The 17871-nt window shown below is 41.1% G+C and overlaps 1 protein-coding gene across 4 annotated transcripts in view; it reads right to left on the bottom strand.

Moving 5' to 3' along the window:
• DCL2 (dicer-like 2) overlaps positions 1-17871 on the bottom strand; it is a 538569-nt gene that overhangs the window by 333093 nt on the left and 187605 nt on the right. For all 4 annotated transcript variants that reach the window (XM_089402947.1, XM_089402946.1, XM_089402944.1 and 1 more), the window contains exon 10: positions 9935-10034. In XM_089402947.1, the coding sequence (XP_089259073.1) occupies positions 9935-10034 (100 nt within the window). The remainder of the gene's footprint in view (positions 1-9934; positions 10035-17871) is intronic.

The raw sequence follows: 17871 nt of genomic DNA, 5'->3' as shown, positions 1-17871 counted from the left end.
GAAGCCATATGGCTTAGAAAATTGCTTCTAAAGTTTAAACCTATTTAGAAGAAGGATGGAAGCGACCAGGATCATGTGTGATAATCAGAGTTGCATCAAGCTCTCTGAGAATCCAGTATTTCATAATCGGTCAAAGCACATTAATATTCGGTGTCACTTTGTCAGAGACTGTGTCCAACAAGGAGTTGTGCAGTTGAGCTACACTCCTACAGGAGAACAGGTGACGAACATCCTTACCAAGGCCCTTGGAAAAACCAAGTTCACTTATTTTAGGGAGAAGATGGGGATGGTAAAGAATCCATTTCAGTGGCAGAAATGGATAAGTATCAGCGGTTACAGTGCTATGAGCAGCATGATGCAGCAGTTGAGAGACAGTTGCAGTGAAAATTCAGTGTTGGGAAGAAGGACCAGCAACAACACGGATGCAGAGGGAGTTGCAGTACAGATGTAGAAGTGGCATTCGTAGAGCCATGGGCAGCAGTACAGGAGGCGGCAGTGCAAAGGATGTTGGGCAGCAGGGCAAGCATCAGCATAGGTACCGATGCAGGATGATCAGGGTGTTGTTCAGTGGTAGAGCATTACTAGAGCACATTCCTCGCTAAGAGGGAGTGTTGATTTTGGGTAGCATTAGATGTGCTCTAGCCATGAAAATTGGTGGAGAGGCTAAAGCACATGAGATCTCCAAGACCCAGAAATTGTTTTGGAAAATTCCATCCGGATGAGGAGTTATTAAAATAATTAATAGTTTTAATGAGTTCCTAACTCTCAACTTAGGAAAATAAAAATATTAATGGGTATTAATAAAGATAAGGATGAGAATCTTCTAAGAGATGAGGATCAAGTCTATTTTAATCTTAGCTGTTGATTAGGGACTTAATCTCGGTCATTGATTCATCAACAGAAAAAGTATAAGAGAAGACTTGAGGGTCAGTTGGAGATATACTGAGGGAGACCAATCAATTCAATTTTTGGAGCGGGGCTTGCTGAGAACTTCGAAATAGTGGTCTGGATTGCAGTGAGAGGCAGCGGGTACATAGTAGAAAGGCAGGGATAGTACCTGAGGACCAGCACAGAGATCAGAAAGGCAGACCCAGAGCCAATCAGAAAGATGCAGAGGTAGCTGGATTGCGCAGTAACTGGAGGCCCTGCATGGGTGACGCAGATGTTGGCATTATGATTCAAGTGTTGTCCTTGATGGCAACTCACTCAGAGGATGGTACAGGTGCTCAGAGGTTGGTACAGGTGATGGCAACTTAATCAGAAGACAGATCTTAGTACAGCATGTCAAGGAAGTTCATATACGCATGTTCGTTAAGCCCAAGTCGCGTGTACACGCTAGTTGGATTCAGAAAAAGCGCGTGTATGTGGAAAAGTATCTTTGGTCCATGGTGGTTAGTCCTTGGAAGTTGTGCCTATGATTTCGGACCATTGTGTCTCGACGGGTGTGTCGATCCCTAGTTTTGAAGTTGATGGTATTGTGTTACTATGGTTTTGGCTCTTGGTATTGAGCTAGGCCTAAGACTATATAAGAAGAAGAAGATCATTAGGCAAAATCATCTTTTGACAAGGCTTGAATATCTAAGAGAGAAAGAGATCTGATATGCAGGTTCTGGGTTGCTTGATCTAAGCCAAGGAGAGATCACATCGGTTGATGGAAGACTAGATCTAAGGATAGATCGGGATCTAATGGTTTGAAATGCACTATCATGATATGGTTGATTATGCGTATTTCTAGATCTGCATATTGTCGCAATGTTACGTTTTGGATCTAACTAATGTCTGGTACAGCTGCAAATTGAGAAAGGTTATTTTTAGATCTGTACGCAGGTTGGCTTCGGTAAAAGAGCGTGTATACGCGGGTTTTGCTCATTGAAGTAGCGTATATCTTTTGAAGCTTGATTTTGGGTTTACAGTGGGGTCTGACTGTTATTGCAGAGTTCTGCAGTCTGCTCTGTGTTCTGGTAACTGGTGATTGACAGGGTTCAGTGGTTCAGTGATTCAAAGTTTGGTTGTTTTATGCTTCAATGATCTGTTGTGGAAATTGAATGATTTGTGGTCTTCAGATTGTAATGTTGTGCTTCAGGAATATCCAAGTCTGAAAATGTATGAAAAGTGATACCTGAAAGAAGGAAGATTGTAGGTCAGCACCTACGTACTAGTATCTTGGCTAGTACAAGAGCAAAGGGGGTTGGAGCTCCCTTCCAAGGAAGTTTGGAGAACGAGAGAAGGTTGTAGCCTTCTGCAGGTTGTAGCCTGCGTACTGGTATAAGGCTGCACCAGTACAAAAGATTGTAAACTGAAGTTTCATATTAAAGAAAGATAGAGACAACTTGCAGCAGGTGGTTTTCACCCACATTGGGTTTCCACCTTATATCTTGGTGTTCATGTGTGTGGCTTTTTATCTGTTCTGTTATACTGCACATGTTTACTGTTAATATGGTGAATAATGTCCTGATGCACTTAATTGAAGAATAAGCTAACTAAATTGTGAGTTTTCTTCTTATACGTTGTTTTACTTCGTCACAGTAGCGTGTACACGCTGGTTCACTTAACTGAAGTAGCGTATATGTTTCTGAGCATTTAAAAAGTTTGATTAAACTGATAATACTGATTCACCCCCCCTCTCAGTATTATTTCCAACAATTGGTATCAGAGTAGGTCCTTCAGAGAAGCTTGATCGCTTGAAGGAAGATCATTCATCATGAGCAACTACGAGAAAGAAGCATCAATCAGGCCACCGGTTTTTGATGGAACAAATTTCAATTATTGGAAGGTAAGAGTTACTGCATATCTTCAATCTCTTGGTACAGAAGTTTGGGACATTGTAGAAACAGGCTATGCTTTTCCTTCAGCTACTCCTACAGATCCAGCTGAGAAAAAGGCATATGAAACAATGGACAATGCTTTTCTTGCCACAACTTTGGTCACAGCGCAGCTCAATGTGTTGCATATAAAACAATCATGACTAGGGAAGCTCAAAAACAAAGAAGTATGACAGGGATTACAAAAAGGACCTATAACAACTTTTCGGTTCTTGAAAATGAAGTTGAATGTTCTATTTGCAATAATTTTGGTCATAAAGACTCTGAATGCAGGAGCAGGTTTCAGGAGAAAAAGGAACAAGCCACAAGCACCAAAACATGGAGAATAAAGGAACCTCAAACAGAAAGATGTGGGATAGCATTTTATGCAGAAGGACAGGAAAATCTATGGTACATTGACAGTGGATGTTCGAAACATATGACAGGTGATAAAGAAAAACTTGAATCTTATTCTACTTTAGAAAAGGGAAAGAAAGTTTCTTTTGGAAATGATACTCCTGCAACTATAAAAGGAAAAGGTATTGCTCCTTTGAAAGAAAAGGTCAAGGCTGGAAATGTTTTATATGTTGATGGATTGAAGCATAATCTTCTAAGTGTCAGCCAGATGTGTGATCAAAAAACCGAGGTTATTTTTAGATCGAATGGATGTCTTGTTCGTGATCTTGATACAAGAAAAACAGTTCTCAAGGGCAAAAGAACTCCAAATAATCTGTACATATTTGAAGAAGGACAACAACAATGCTATCTTAGCAAGGATGAAGAGCACTGGTTATGGCATCGAAGGTTGGGACATCTAAGTTTCTCACAAATAAGGAAAGCATGCAAATATCAGGCAGTTCGCGATCTTCCAGATATCAAAATTCCAGACAACACCATATGCAAATCTTGTCAGTTTGGAAAGCAAACCAGAACTAACTTTCCAGAGAAGGAAGGATCAGCTAGCTTGCCTCTTGAGCTAGTCCATACAGATGTATGTGGTCCATTTAGAAAATGGACACCTCGAGGAGAAGAATATCTGATATTATTCATTGATGATTTCTCAAGGTTTGTTTGGTTAGGGCTTATGAAGCACAAAGATGAAGCATTCGAAAAATTCAAATCCTTCAAAGCATTGGCTGAAAATGAATCAGGACACAAAATTAAGTGCCTCAGATCTGACAGAGGTGGGGAGTTCACATCAAATGAATTTTTCGATTTCTGCGATGAACATGGGATAAGAAGAGAATTCTCTACAGCTAGAACTCCTCAGCAAAATGGGGTTGTGGAAAGAATGAACAGAACTATTCAACAAATGGCTCGTGCTATGCTCGATGAATCAGGTACTCCTGCAACCTTCTGGGGTGAAGCTGCACATGCTGCTGTCATTATTCTTAACAAAACAAATGTCCGAGTAAACAGCACTCAAACACCTCATGAGCTTTGGAGTGGTAAAACTCCTTCCGTGAAGCACTTCAAAATCTTTGGGAGCAAATGTTATATCAAGAATACTGATGAGCAACTTGGCAAACTTGAACCTAGAGCAGATGAGGGCATTCTTCTTGGTTATTCTCCACATAGCAAAGCATACAAATGCTACAATAAAAGACTTGGCAGAATTGTTGACAGTATTGATATAGTGGTTGATGAGAAGGGATATATTCCTAGGCAAGTTCATCATGAAGACATTGAAGAAGATGAAGGTTACTCTCAAAGGCGAAATAATGAAGAAGAAGAACCTCAAGAAGAAGAAGAATCTCAAGAAGAACCAGAGGAGCAGACAAGAACGGAAGAGAAGACTCCATCCAGATATGTCCAAAAGAATCATCCAGAAACTCAGATTGTGGGGCAGAAAGAAGCAGGAGTACAAACAAGAAGGACACTTGCAGAAGCTTCAAGCTACTTGGCTCTTCTCTCCTCCATTGAACCACAAAATGTGAAAGAAGCATGCAAAGATGAATGTTGGGTCAAAGCAATGGATGAAGAACTTGAGCAAATCGAAAGGAACAACACTTGGGAATTAGTTCCTAGACCAAAAGATAAGAATGTAATAGGAACAAAATGGGTCTTCAAGAATAAGTTAAATGAAAATGGAGAAGTAATTAGAAACAAGGCCAGACTTGTTTGTAAAGGGTATGCTCAGCAAGAAGGAATAGATTTTGAAGAGACCTTTGCTCCTGTGGCAAGACTAGAGGCCATCCGAATGTTCCTTGCTCTCTCAAGCTTTCAAAACTTCAAGGTATTTCAAATGGACGTGAAATCAGCCTTCCTGAATGGAGACTTAGAAGAAGAAGTATATATTGAGCAGCCAGATGGGTTCATTCTTGGGAATGATCCAAACCTTGTATGCAGATTGAAAAAGGCACTCTATGGGCTCAAACAAGCTCCAAGGGCTTGGTACTATCGGTTGGACAAATATCTTCACCAACAAGGCTTTTCAAAAGGATCAGCAGATAGCAATCTCTATATAAAAGTTGAAAATAACAAATTGATAATTCTTGTTGTTTATGTAGATGATATTATTTTTGGCAGCAATGAAGAGACCATGAGTCAAAACTTTGCCTTGGTTATGCAGAAAGAATTCGAAATGTCACTTCTTGGAGAATTGACATATTTTCTTGGATTGCAAATCCAACAAAATGAAGGAGGTATCTTCTTGTCTCAAACCAAATACCTCAAGCAGATCTTGAAGAAGTATGGCATGGAAGAGTCAAAGCCAGTATGTACACCCATGGTTACAGGATGCAGCCTCAGTGCAAATGATGAATCAGCAGCAGTTCACCAACCCACTTATAGATCCATGATTGGGAGTTTGCTTTATTTGACAGGTACTCGACCAGATATTACACATGCAGTAGGAATGGTTGGAAGATTTCAAGCCAACCCAAAGGAAACTCATCTTCAGGCAGTCAAAAGAATCTTCAAATATCTTCAAGGGACCCAAAACTATGGCTTATGGTATCCTAGAAATACTGATCTCACTCTTCATGCTTACACAGATGCAGATTGGGCTGGAAGTGTGGATGATAGGAAAAGCACAAGTGGAGGTGCTTTCTTCATGGGTTCCAGATTAGTATCTTGGTTCAGCAAGAAACAAAGTTCGATTGCCTTATCTACAGCTGAAGCAGAATATGTGGCTGCAGCATCTTGTTGCACACAACTTCTTTGGATGATGCAGACCTTGCAGGACTTTCAAATCACTTGCACTCCACCTGTCTCTATCTTATGTGATAATACAAGTGCAATCAGCATTTCAAAGAATCCTGTCATGCACTCAAAGACCAAGCACATACCAATCAAGTACCATTTTCTTCGGGAACAAGTGCTTGAGCAGAAGGTCAAGTTGGAGTATGTTCCTTCTAAGGAGCAAGTTGCTGATATTCTCACAAAACCACTGCCCAGGGAAACTTTTGAATATCTCAGACAAAAGCTGGGAGTAGTTGATGCTTCATCCTGTTGTTGAAGTTTGTTTGTTCTACAGAAAAGTTGGTATACGCAGGTTACGGAAGGGATATGAGCGTATACACGCGGATTCATGCTGGGTAAGTCGCGTGTATGCTGGACGCTTGTTGCACAAAGAATATCCGCGTACATACGCTGTTTTATACAGGATAAAACGCGTATATGAAGTTCTGAACAGCAAGGGAAAACTCTGAAGTTCTGAACAGCAATAGGAATGTCAGAATTCTTCAGGCACAGTTTCAGGGAGTGCAACAGGCACAGGTTCAGGGGGAGCAGCTCAAAAGTCTCATAAAGCATTGTTGGCATTCAGATGTTTTGGTTGTTGGTTTCAGGAGAAGGAGCTCAGAAAGAAATTCTGGTTGCTGATCTAACAAGATGTTTATCAGATGCTGCTGGTGTCTTTCCTAAGTCTTGGTCTAGATCTGTTGTCTCTATGTCATGTATCTCTCTTGTCATATCTCTTTTATGGTGTCAAGGTCATGTAACGGCCTATGTTGGTTTCCCCACTATGCCTGGGATGAATGTTGTAATATAATTGGTTGTTTCTGATATGTCCCCTCTTGGTAGGGAGTATGGATGTATGTATTGAGTCTTTTGGTGATAGGAAGGTCCCTTATGGTGTATAAGTCTTGGTTCTTGTTGAAGAACATCTTTTTCAGATCTGGCCTACTGTCAGGGGGAGCACGAGTCAGCACAGCCAAGCAGAGGTATCAGCATGTCCTCAGGGGGAGCACAGCCCTTTGCCCTTGATGTCAAAGGGGGAGAGTGACTTGGTGTGGTGGTTGCCATCAAGTCCAAAGGGGGAGATTGTTGGCATTATGATTCAAGTGTTGTCCTTGATGGCAACTCACTCAGAGGATGGTACAGGTGCTCAGAGGTTGGTACAGGTGATGGCAACTTAATCAGAAGACAGATCTTAGTACAGCATGTCAAGGAAGTTCATATACGCATGTTCGTTAAGCCCAAGTCGCGTGTACACGCTAGTTGGATTCAGAAAAAGCGCGTGTATGTGGAAAAGTATCTTTGGTCCATGGTGGTTAGTCCTTGGAAGTTGTGCCTATGATTTCGGACCATTGTGTCTCGACGGTTGTGTCGATCCCTAGTTTTGAAGTTGATGGTATTGTGTTACTATGGTTTTGGCTCTTGGTATTGAGCTAGGCCTAAGACTATATAAGAAGAAGAAGATCATTAGGCAAAATCATCTTTTGACAAGGCTTGAATATCTAAGAGAGAAAGAGATCTGATATGCAGGTTCTGGGTTGCTTGATCTAAGCCAAGGAGAGATCACATCGGTTGATGGAAGACTAGATCTAAGGATAGATCGGGATCTAATGGTTTGAAATGCACTATCATGATATGGTTGATTATGCGTATTTCTAGATCTGCATATTGTCGCAATGTTACGTTTTGGATCTAACTAATGTCTGGTACAGCTGCAAATTGAGAAAGGTTATTTTTAGATCTGTACGCAGGTTGGCTTCGGTAAAAGAGCGTGTATACGCGGGTTTTGCTCATTGAAGTAGCGTATATCTTTTGAAGCTTGATTTTGGGTTTACAGTGGGGTCTGACTGTTATTGCAGAGTTCTGCAGTCTGCTCTGTGTTCTGGTAACTGGTGATTGACAGGGTTCAGTGGTTCAGTGATTCAAAGTTTGGTTGTTTTATGCTTCAATGATCTGTTGTGGAAATTGAATGATTTGTGGTCTTCAGATTGTAATGTTGTGCTTCAGGAATATCCAAGTCTGAAAATGTATGAAAAGTGATACCTGAAAGAAGGAAGATTGTAGGTCAGCACCTACGTACTAGTATCTTGGCTAGTACAAGAGCAAAGGGGGTTGGAGCTCCCTTCCAAGGAAGTTTGAAGAACGAGAGAAGGTTGTAGCCTTCTGCAGGTTGTAGCCTGCGTACTGGTATAAGGCTGCACCAGTACAAAAGATTGTAAACTGAAGTTTCATATTAAAGAAAGATAGAGACAACTTGCAGCAGGTGGTTTTCACCCACATTGGGTTTCCACCTTATATCTTGGTGTTCATGTGTGTGGCTTCTTATCTGTTCTGTTATACTGCACATGTTTACTGTTAATATGGTGAATAATGTCCTGATGCACTTAATTGAAGAATAAGCTAACTAAATTGTGAGTTTTCTTCTTATACGCTGTTTTACTTCGTCACAGTAGCGTGTACACGCTGGTTCACTTAACTGAAGTAGCGTATATGTTTCTGAGCATTTAAAAAGTTTGATTAAACTGATAATACTGATTCACCCCCCCTCTCAGTATTATTTCCAACAGCAGAAAGGCCAAGTGTTGACGCAGTGAGGCAAAGTGTTGACGCAAAGGGTCTGGGAGTTGCGCAAAGGCTAGATGGGTTGACGTTGAGCCTAGGGTAAGCGCAGGAGGATTTTTGTGGTATTACTGTCGTGTGGTTATCTCTGTTGGGTAAGCCAGTTGGCACCCTAGTTGTACTCAAGAAAGCTGATTAATAAAACCCTCCTCTGCTACACCGGTTTTCCCAAGTTGGGTTTTTCCAGGGACAATTGTCCAAAATAACTGTGTCAATGTGTTTGATTCTTGTGCATGTATTTGTTTATGTATAATGGTGTGATATTTGTAGTAGAATTTATTTTAATATTTACTGAAGGGAATTCGTAAATAACTTATTGGAAAATAAGTAGGCAAAATAAATCAGTTGTTGCAGTAATAGAATTTCTGTTTAGAAATTTTCACAGAAGAGTCTCAAAGAATACTATGGAGATGAAGAATTATCTTGAATGGGTTTTCCCCTCGAAGGGGGTTTTTCCTTGGCATGTGCCTACATCTAGTGTCTATTTTTTTAATGTGTTGTTGCTTTGGTAATTGCTTGATGAACTAAAGGAAAGAAGATATAAAGAATCGTAATCATAAGAAGCATCACAAGTAATTATCAAGAATAAGAAAATCTTTCTTCCTTTCTGATTTTCTAACAAGACAAAGCTCACTCTAGCAGACCTAAAACTCATCCCCTGTTGCGCAATCCATACATCCCCAAATCTTTGCAAAACGTTGGCAAAGATCTAAAGAAGGTTTAGCCCAATCATTCATCACACCATAGATGTAACGATTTATATTAGCTCTTCTATTTCTAAAAGGATGTGAAATATATATGTATATATGCACCTTTTATCACTTTACGTTGGTAACAATATTGGATGAATAAAATCTACAAATCTTTTATTGGTAGTTCCTTGGCATCATGCATGACAAAATTTTGAAATTCGCATGGGATTTTTAGAGCATAAATGCAATATGAGTTCAAGCTTGAATTTCCACAATATTGATGTTCTTTATCATAAAAAAATCTAAGAGTTGATAACCCTAATGCAAGATTGTTTTGCATGCCCCATCACTAAATGATATACATCCTTAGTGTAAATAAACTTTCGTAATTATTTACTTAGAGGCCAAGTATCCATTTCACAAAGAGGGATAATTTATGAAATACCAATAACCACACACAAAAGATATAAGCAATCAAACATCTAAAATGTGAATTTTATATAAGGCCCATCAACAAACAAGATGTCTGTTATTATTTGCATGAAATTTAAATATATGATTAAAAAAGCAACAACAAACAATTTGAAGCAACATGTGTGCATTATAGTTTAAACAATTGCTATAACTTAATTTAGGAATTACCTGTAGTACAACAGTGTTTGGATAAGACATCGAACTTTTGCACTTAAAAATCCAGCAAATACGTCACGTTCCAGGTCACCTCCACATTTCCATAATTTACCTTGAACATTATAACTACCATCATAAATAATGTGAAAACAAATAAAATTGATTTAAGCAAATATCGACAAAAATGAAAATATAAGAAACAAACAAAATGAACTTGGTGCCAACTACATTGCTAAATTATACCACAAATAAAACAAAAATGGACATAACATACTCTCTTATATTTATATACAAGAAAGGCCTAAGGCCCAAAAATTTAGTACATTAGAGATGGTGAAATTGAGTCTATGAGAAGAAGATAAAAACTAAAATGGGCAATTAGAATTAAACAATCCATTTTTACAAAGAAGAATAAAAAATTAACCATTGCTAGCTTATTCCATCAAGGAATATCATTTGAAAGTATTACCTTGAATGGGTAATACTTGTATATACTAGTGCTAAAGTATTGCCTTGAATGAATTGGTATAGAAATTGTTCCCGAGGACAGCACAAGGAGAGAAAATTTCTACTAGGAGATTTGTGGAGATCAAAGGTGGCAATGATGTTGCATAGATCTTCTCCCACTACAAGTGCTTTGGTTTTGTCCCTAATACACCAAAGCTTGGGCTTTGGCTCAAACATGATCATATACATTCCAACAAAATATAACAAAGACGCAAAAATGAGGGATCGCCTTCAATGGATCAAGGAGGGTGATGAAACCTCAAAGTTATATTCTCTCTGTGAAAACGAAAAATTCATTAGAAAATTTTTGGGGCTATGAAAGATAGATGGGGTGATTAAGTAAGTTAGGAAAATTTTTGTTTTTCACTTTCATAATATCTTTGCACCATATCCCCAATCAAGTGAAGTGTTGGAGGCCAACAAAGCGTGTGGTAAGGTGGTCCCACCAAAGTCACTGCTTATGAGAGGTATGTTCACGGTAAACAAAATTAGTATAGAATATATTCTCTTTACTCTATCTTGAACAATGTTGTTAGATTCTTTTTGAACTTCCGAGTCTCACCATGTCACCATTGAAAAGAGTAACTCCTAGAGACTCTTCTATCATACTCCCATTACTGCCTAAATTAGTAGACTTGGCAAGGTTTGGTCAAGGTGCTAAATGGTAAGCACACAAGAGATGCACCCACTGTCAGCTTAGTAGAATGAATTAGTATAGAAATTGTTTCCAAGGATGGCACATGGAGAGAAAATTGCTTCAAGGAGCTTTGTGGAGATCAAAGGTGGCAATGATGTTGCATAGATCTTCTCCCACTATGAGCGCTTTGGGTTTGTCCCTCTTACACCAAAGCTTGGGCTTTGGCTCAAACATGATCATATGCATTCTAACAAAATATAACAAAGACGCAAAAGTGAGGGATCACCATCAATGGATCAAGGAGGGTGATCAAACCACAAAGTTCAATTCTCTCTTTGTGAAAACAAAGAATTCAGTGGAAAATTTTTGGGGCTATGAAAGATAGATGGGGTGATTAACAGAGTTAAGAAAATATTTGGTGTTCACTTTCATAATATCTTTGCACCATATATCCCCAATCAAGTGAAGTGCTGGAGGCCAGCAAAGAGTGTGGTAAGGTGATCCCTGTTGATCACACGTGTCAATTGTTCCAAGAAGGAAGTTGCCTGTCAAAAGGATAAAAAAATTAAAAGTCATTCTCATCGTGAAGCTTCTGGTTGGTCAATGTAATCCCAAATTCTGCTATTGTATTGTAAAAATGTAAGCCATGTAAGCCTATGATTCTTCTCAAAGAGTTTCACTCTAGGGAGTTTTTTAACCTCCCTAAATTATTTGTGTTTGCAAATATAATATCCCCAATTTCCTAAGTATAGAAAGGGAATTACTCATTTTTGATAAATTTTGACCATTACCAAATATTTTGGAGGTTAGACTTAGGAAAAGGGAAAAAAATTAGTTTTGGTGGATGTGGGGAGCACTCACAAAGGAATATGCACCCCCTTGAGTAACACGCACTTGTGGAAGAGTAGAATTTGAGGGAAAACATGACCTAGTGGAGATTGGGCACCACCAAGGAGAAAGGAGGAAGAAAACTTAAATAGAAGGTGAGGGCCATTGTTTGGGGCTTTTTGTCAATTTTACCTCTGAACTAAGTGCTTGCTTCATTTGTTCAACTAAGTGAACAATTGTTGTTTAGCACAAGAGATTCCAAGCAGGATTCTCAGCTCTTGTTTTGGTGGACCTAAAGTGCCACCCTAGGGGAGTAAATTGTCACACTTGGAGATTTGCACAGGTACGGAATTGGAGGCTTATCTCACTTCTACACAGTAGAGGACACTGGGGAGAAACTCATGGCACTCGACAAAAAATCCTTTTGAGGGCAACAACCTTGCCGGATAAATTAGAGTTGAGTTGGGACATCAATTGCAAACATTTTGGAGTGATTTGGTGGGCTGGAAATTAAGGGAGTTGCTGGGGGAAATTTGTATCTTCTCACGGCCTGCACAGGCGCAGTTCTTGGGAAAGCACACGTGGGAGTTCGTGGCAATTCTTTTTGGTGGCTTGGGTGGCTAGGAAATTGTGGGCAAGAAATTTTAGAATTTTGCTGGTGAATTTGGGAGCTCACTTGGTGGATTGGAGGGGTTGCGGTAGTGAATTCTCCAGGCAATACGTTGAGCCCGTTGAAACATAAATTTGCACTTTTTGTGGGATTTTCAGTGGAACAAATTGGGACCAATTCTTTTCTGGGTCCTGTGGGGAAAAATTAGTGGAGGCTACAACATAAATTCCAGGCCAATCCAGGCATTCCAGTAGGAGATTCGAGCCATTTTCAGTTATCAGCAATGGCACCATTTTTTGGGCAAAGTAGAGGCAGTTTTGGGTCGAAGTTCCTACTCATCGGGAGCATCTTTTCCACCTAGGTTTGCTTCAACTTGCGTATGCAAGCCGAGGTGCACTTATTCCTTCTTATTGTACTCCCATTCACTCCAAATTTTTAATAAAATGGCTCAATTGTTGTTCTAAACTGTGTTGGGTGTTTATGGTGCTTTAGTGTTGGAATTTTTCTGTTATTTTCTAGTTCATGCTCCTGTTATTCAATGTATAATTCCATTACGAATATAATAGTGGTATTAGAGCATGTTCTTGGCCAGTGTGGGGAGATAGGAGCAGGTGATACCACCCAGGTACCAAGGAATTGTCTTTCAGAGAGGTCGTGGGAGAGGAAGAGGTACAGATCATGGTAAAGAGGGAGGACAAGACCCATTTTCAGATACATAGTTGGAGAACTTCAGAGGGGGCATGGAGAACTAGGAGGATAATGAACAGCTCAGACAAGGGGATCAGAACCAGATCCTAGAGGAGTTCCTCAAGACAAATCAGCAGATGTTGAGGCAAGGGCAACTTATGATGGTTATGATGCAGCTGGTGATGGCCTTACAGCACAATGGGAGGTTGGAGGCAAAGCCCCAAGGTGATGGGGGTTCTAGAGCAGGGGGAGGCAGTGGTACATTTCAACCCCCTCATACCCCTCTGCCTGGCCAAATAGGCCATCCTACAATGCCTCACTTTGTGGACGAGCCAGACCAAGAGAGGGAGCCAGACCCAATTATTGATTTGGTCACCTCAGTGGCATCAAGTATTGATGAGTATGAGGGACTCAACCCCAAGATCAGGAGAGTGATGTCCTTTGGGGAGTATATTCACCTCAAGGAGAGGCGTACCACTAGGGATGGAACACATTATAAAGGGGGATAGTCCAGTAAGGAGGTGCAAAATATAGCTGTGAAGGTTACGCTTCTGAATTATGACGGACCCGCTAAGAGTTCAGCCAAAGCATGGGTTCAAAAGCTAGATATTTATTTCCACCTGAACCCCATGCGAGAGACGGACGCAATCCAATTTTCTACTCTATATCTAGAGGAAGATGCTCAGGAGTGGTGGTACCACGACCTGATTACGCTAGGGCACATCCTCATTACCTCCTACACCAAGTTTACCAAATGACTGATCGAGAGGTTTGACAAGAAAGACCCAGAGTTAAACTTCAAGGAGTTATCCCATTTGAGACAGACATGCAACGCTAAGGCCTACACTTCAGAGTTCTAGAGGTTGGTCGTGATGGTGTCAAACATTTCAGAGGCCCAGTCGATCATGTTGTTCGTGGAGGGGTTTGCTGAGCCAATGCGTGGTTGGGTGAGGAATTACAAGCCCACCTCATTGATGGATGTCATTTCCAGGGCCTAGGACATGATTGACGCAGTGCCCAAGATCAGGGCTTTTGTACCCACTAGACCTACTACTCCCCAAGGGGGTTGAGATGTTCGTCAACCTCAAAGGGAGGTTGGACGTGGCCATCTGGACGATGAGACGAGGAGGGACCTCCAAAGGAGAAATTTGTGCTTCATGTGCTAGGAGCCTTGGGCAATGGGGCATAAGTGTAGCAAGGGCAAGGCCCATTACATTGAGGTGTACTTTGATAGTCAGCCAGACGACGAGACTGAGTAGGGGCTTGATCATGGAGATGAGAGAACACAGTTCACAAGGGGAGCACCACCACCACCTGGTGGAGGAGGGCCATTTCTTCCATCTAGGGGTGTATTAGCTTCACTTCAGGGAGTCCCGAAGTACTTGACACTTCAAATCAGGGGCATTGTGCATGTGTGGTGTATCTCAGAGCTAGTGGACAAAGGAGCTACCCACAGTTTTATTGATGCCCAGATGGTTGAGTGGAGGGGCATACACGGGGAGACATTTGAGGGGTTTTTCAGTGTTGGTGCCTAGAGATAGGACGATGCAGTGTACGAAGTATGTTCCTGGCCTATCTTTGACCATGGCGAACTACTCCGACGATTTCTTTGTAGTTGATGTACCAGACACCAACGTAGAGATGGGTGTTCAATGGTTGTACTCACTGGGGCAGATTAAAACTGATTGGCAGAAGTCAGATATGGAGTTCACTGGCCCAGATGGGAAGTTGGTAATGTTGAGGGGTATGCACTCCTACCCACCTTAGACAATATCCACTCACCGGATGGAGCCAGATTTATGGCATGGAGATATAAAGTGGGTAGTTGAGCTCAGGATTTCCGAGGCGACACAAGCACGGCCGGTACATCCAGACATATTGGCCCTATTGGAGATGTATCAGAGGGTTTTTGGGGAGATCCCACCAAGCAAGCAACCAAATCGGGGGTTTGAGCCATTGTTTTAAGATACGGCCGGCTCGGAACCGACTCGGTCGAGTTGGTCCGAGCCAGAAATAACAAAAAAAAAAAAAAATCAACTCGGCAAAAAAATGGTTCGGTCGGCCGAGTTATGACTGACCCAACCGAGTTATAGTATGACTTGGCCGAGTCAGTCATAACTCGGCCGACTCGACTGGATCTGTAACTACTCGGCCGGGTCAGCTCATGCGGCCAGTAAACCCCAAAAACAGCGTTTTTTTTTTATTTTTTATTTTTATTTTTAAGATTTTGCTGAGTGTTGGGGACTCCAAGTTGTTTTAAAAATTGGTTAAGTGCTATTTGGGGTCCATTCCCCTCTCCCAAACCCTATTTAACCCTCTCTGAACCCTCGTATTGATATGCTATTCATGGTAATGTTAAATTCTTAAAGTAAAAGGATGGATGAAAATGAAGATTAAGGAGAATGTCACTTTTACTTAAATTTTTAACATTACCATGAAATGACACAGGATGTTTGAGAGTGGTTCTGGCCTCATTGGATTTCATATGGAGAAAGTAGAATTTTATATTTCATTCAAAATACAGCATACTTATCAGTTTTTCAGGATTTCAGGATTGGGGGATTGCAATGTTTCCATTGAATTTTGTCATGTATTAGGGTATGGAACTCGTATTTAATCAAGAGCACCAATCCCTCTATGTACCTTGATGTCAGTGACATTGGTTGTCGAACTCCTCCGAGATTCGCTCCCAAACCGGGAGCTTCTAAAAATGTCACTCCCACTCCCGTTTTTGCTCTCGCTCCCCGCTTTCGCTCCCGCTCCTAAGTAACACTGAGTCAGATGATGTTGGCAACTCTAGCAGTAGCCAGTAGTACTGGTCACAGACTTTTGTTGTAGAGGCCATTTCTAGCCTCCTTGGTTATGTGTTTTTGTTTTGATCTCTATATCATCATCGTGTATGTATTGGACAATGCACTGGGTGCCATTTTGATATAATGGATATATTCATGAGCCTACTTTGATCATATGTTGTCTTCCATCTATATTCTAATGCTGTGTGTTTGGAAACATGAATGGAAATCTTTAAAATTATGTTTTTTTATTAAAAAAAACATATTTAATGTGTTTTTTACAACGACTGAGTCATTTAAATCGAGCCGGCCGAGTCGATACTGAGTCGGAGTCGGAGTCGGAGTGACCCTCGGCCAAGTCGGAGTCTGAATAGGAGTTTTAAAACATTGGTTTGAGCACACCATCAACTTGGAGGAAGGATTTAACGCAGTTATCATTAACCCGTACAGGCACCCCAAGACCTACAAGGACGAGATTCAGAGGGCCATCCAGGAGCTATTGGCAATGGGTCACATTAGACCGAGTACTAGCCCTTTTTCTTCATCAATGGTTCTGGTGAAGAAAAAGGATGGGTCTCTCTAGATGTGCATAGACTACCGAGCCCTGAACATGACGACGCTGAAGAACTGGTACCCCACACCCCGGATTGACGAGTTGATGGATGAGCTTAGAGGAGCCAAGTACTTCTCTAAGATAGACTTACACTTTGTTGGACACCTAATCCTCAATGGGTTAGTGTGGAAGCCGAATGGACAAAAGGAGTCCAAGAGACCTTGGGATGTGAAACCCAACGGTCACATAATGTACTATAAATGTATATCTCTTGTTAATAAAAATTGTACTCTCATGATTTATCCTTTAGATTATTCTTGTTGTCCATGTGTGTTTAACATGGTATCAGAGCAGGCGATTGCTGGTCCTGCTCCAATTTGAGCCACTTGTTTTGTGGTCTCTATATATATGTCAGTTCTGCCTTTCTCCTAATTAGAATTGAGCAGAATTGCCACCTTATAAAGCGTTTTACTGTGTGCAGACCTGCCAGTTCTGCCCATTACCTGTAACGCTCCATTAATTCATTGTCTGCCAAAAATCTGCTGCCTCTTCTACTTGACCTCTGGCACTGTATACGCTGCACCTGACTCTGGCTATCTTAAGACTCTCTTCTGTGTTACCTGATCTCCGTTTGACATTACCTGCGGTCTCTGTCCATAAACGCTCCATTTAAAAGCGCTGCTCCATACAAAGCCTACTCCGTACAATACGCTGCCATTACCTGCCTGTCAGTTGTCTGACCTTTTCTGTCAAGCCTGATATCCTATGTAAAGATACTGCGTTTGGCTCCCATACGCTGCTACGTTCCTCTGCGTTTTGGAATAGAGCTGGCATTCGAACTATTGCCTTCTTTTCTGCTGAGAACGAGGTAATGAGCTTCTAACACTCGACTGTGCGTCCGGCCTCCATATCTGGAGACTCAGGTTGAATGTATTGAATGATGGCGACTCTTTTGAAAGCTAGTGACTCCTCTCCTTTGACAGTCGGCCCTCCAAACTGTGATATCGCAAAATTCTTTCTTTATATTTAATACCCCATGACTGATGTACCAGTTACATATGAATACTGGGTATAAGTGATAGGAGAGCCGAGAAGTGTAAATGCGCAATCACTGCCTGTTTGGGGGTGACCCATGTGATTTTTCAGAACCTGCTCATTCTTTTCATCCTTTCGACCCGCTGCCAACATCTTTACAACTCTATTAAGAGAGCTCAAACAACTATATCCAGAATGGTTGCTGCCCTAAACTCAGATCAGACAGAACTGTAGTAACGCACTCCTGGTCACGTTGCTCTATCGCTGGTCCGACCTACTCCGTGGTTGCCTACCCTCTGT

This window comes from Pinus tabuliformis, chromosome 2_1, assembly GCF_031772625.1.
Source record: "Pinus tabuliformis cultivar Carrire ecotype Pingquan chromosome 2_1, CPIR1, whole genome shotgun sequence".
NCBI classification, from domain to species: Eukaryota; Viridiplantae; Streptophyta; class Pinopsida; order Pinales; family Pinaceae; genus Pinus; species Pinus tabuliformis.
This window is presented reverse-complemented; position numbering and strand designations above follow the sequence as displayed.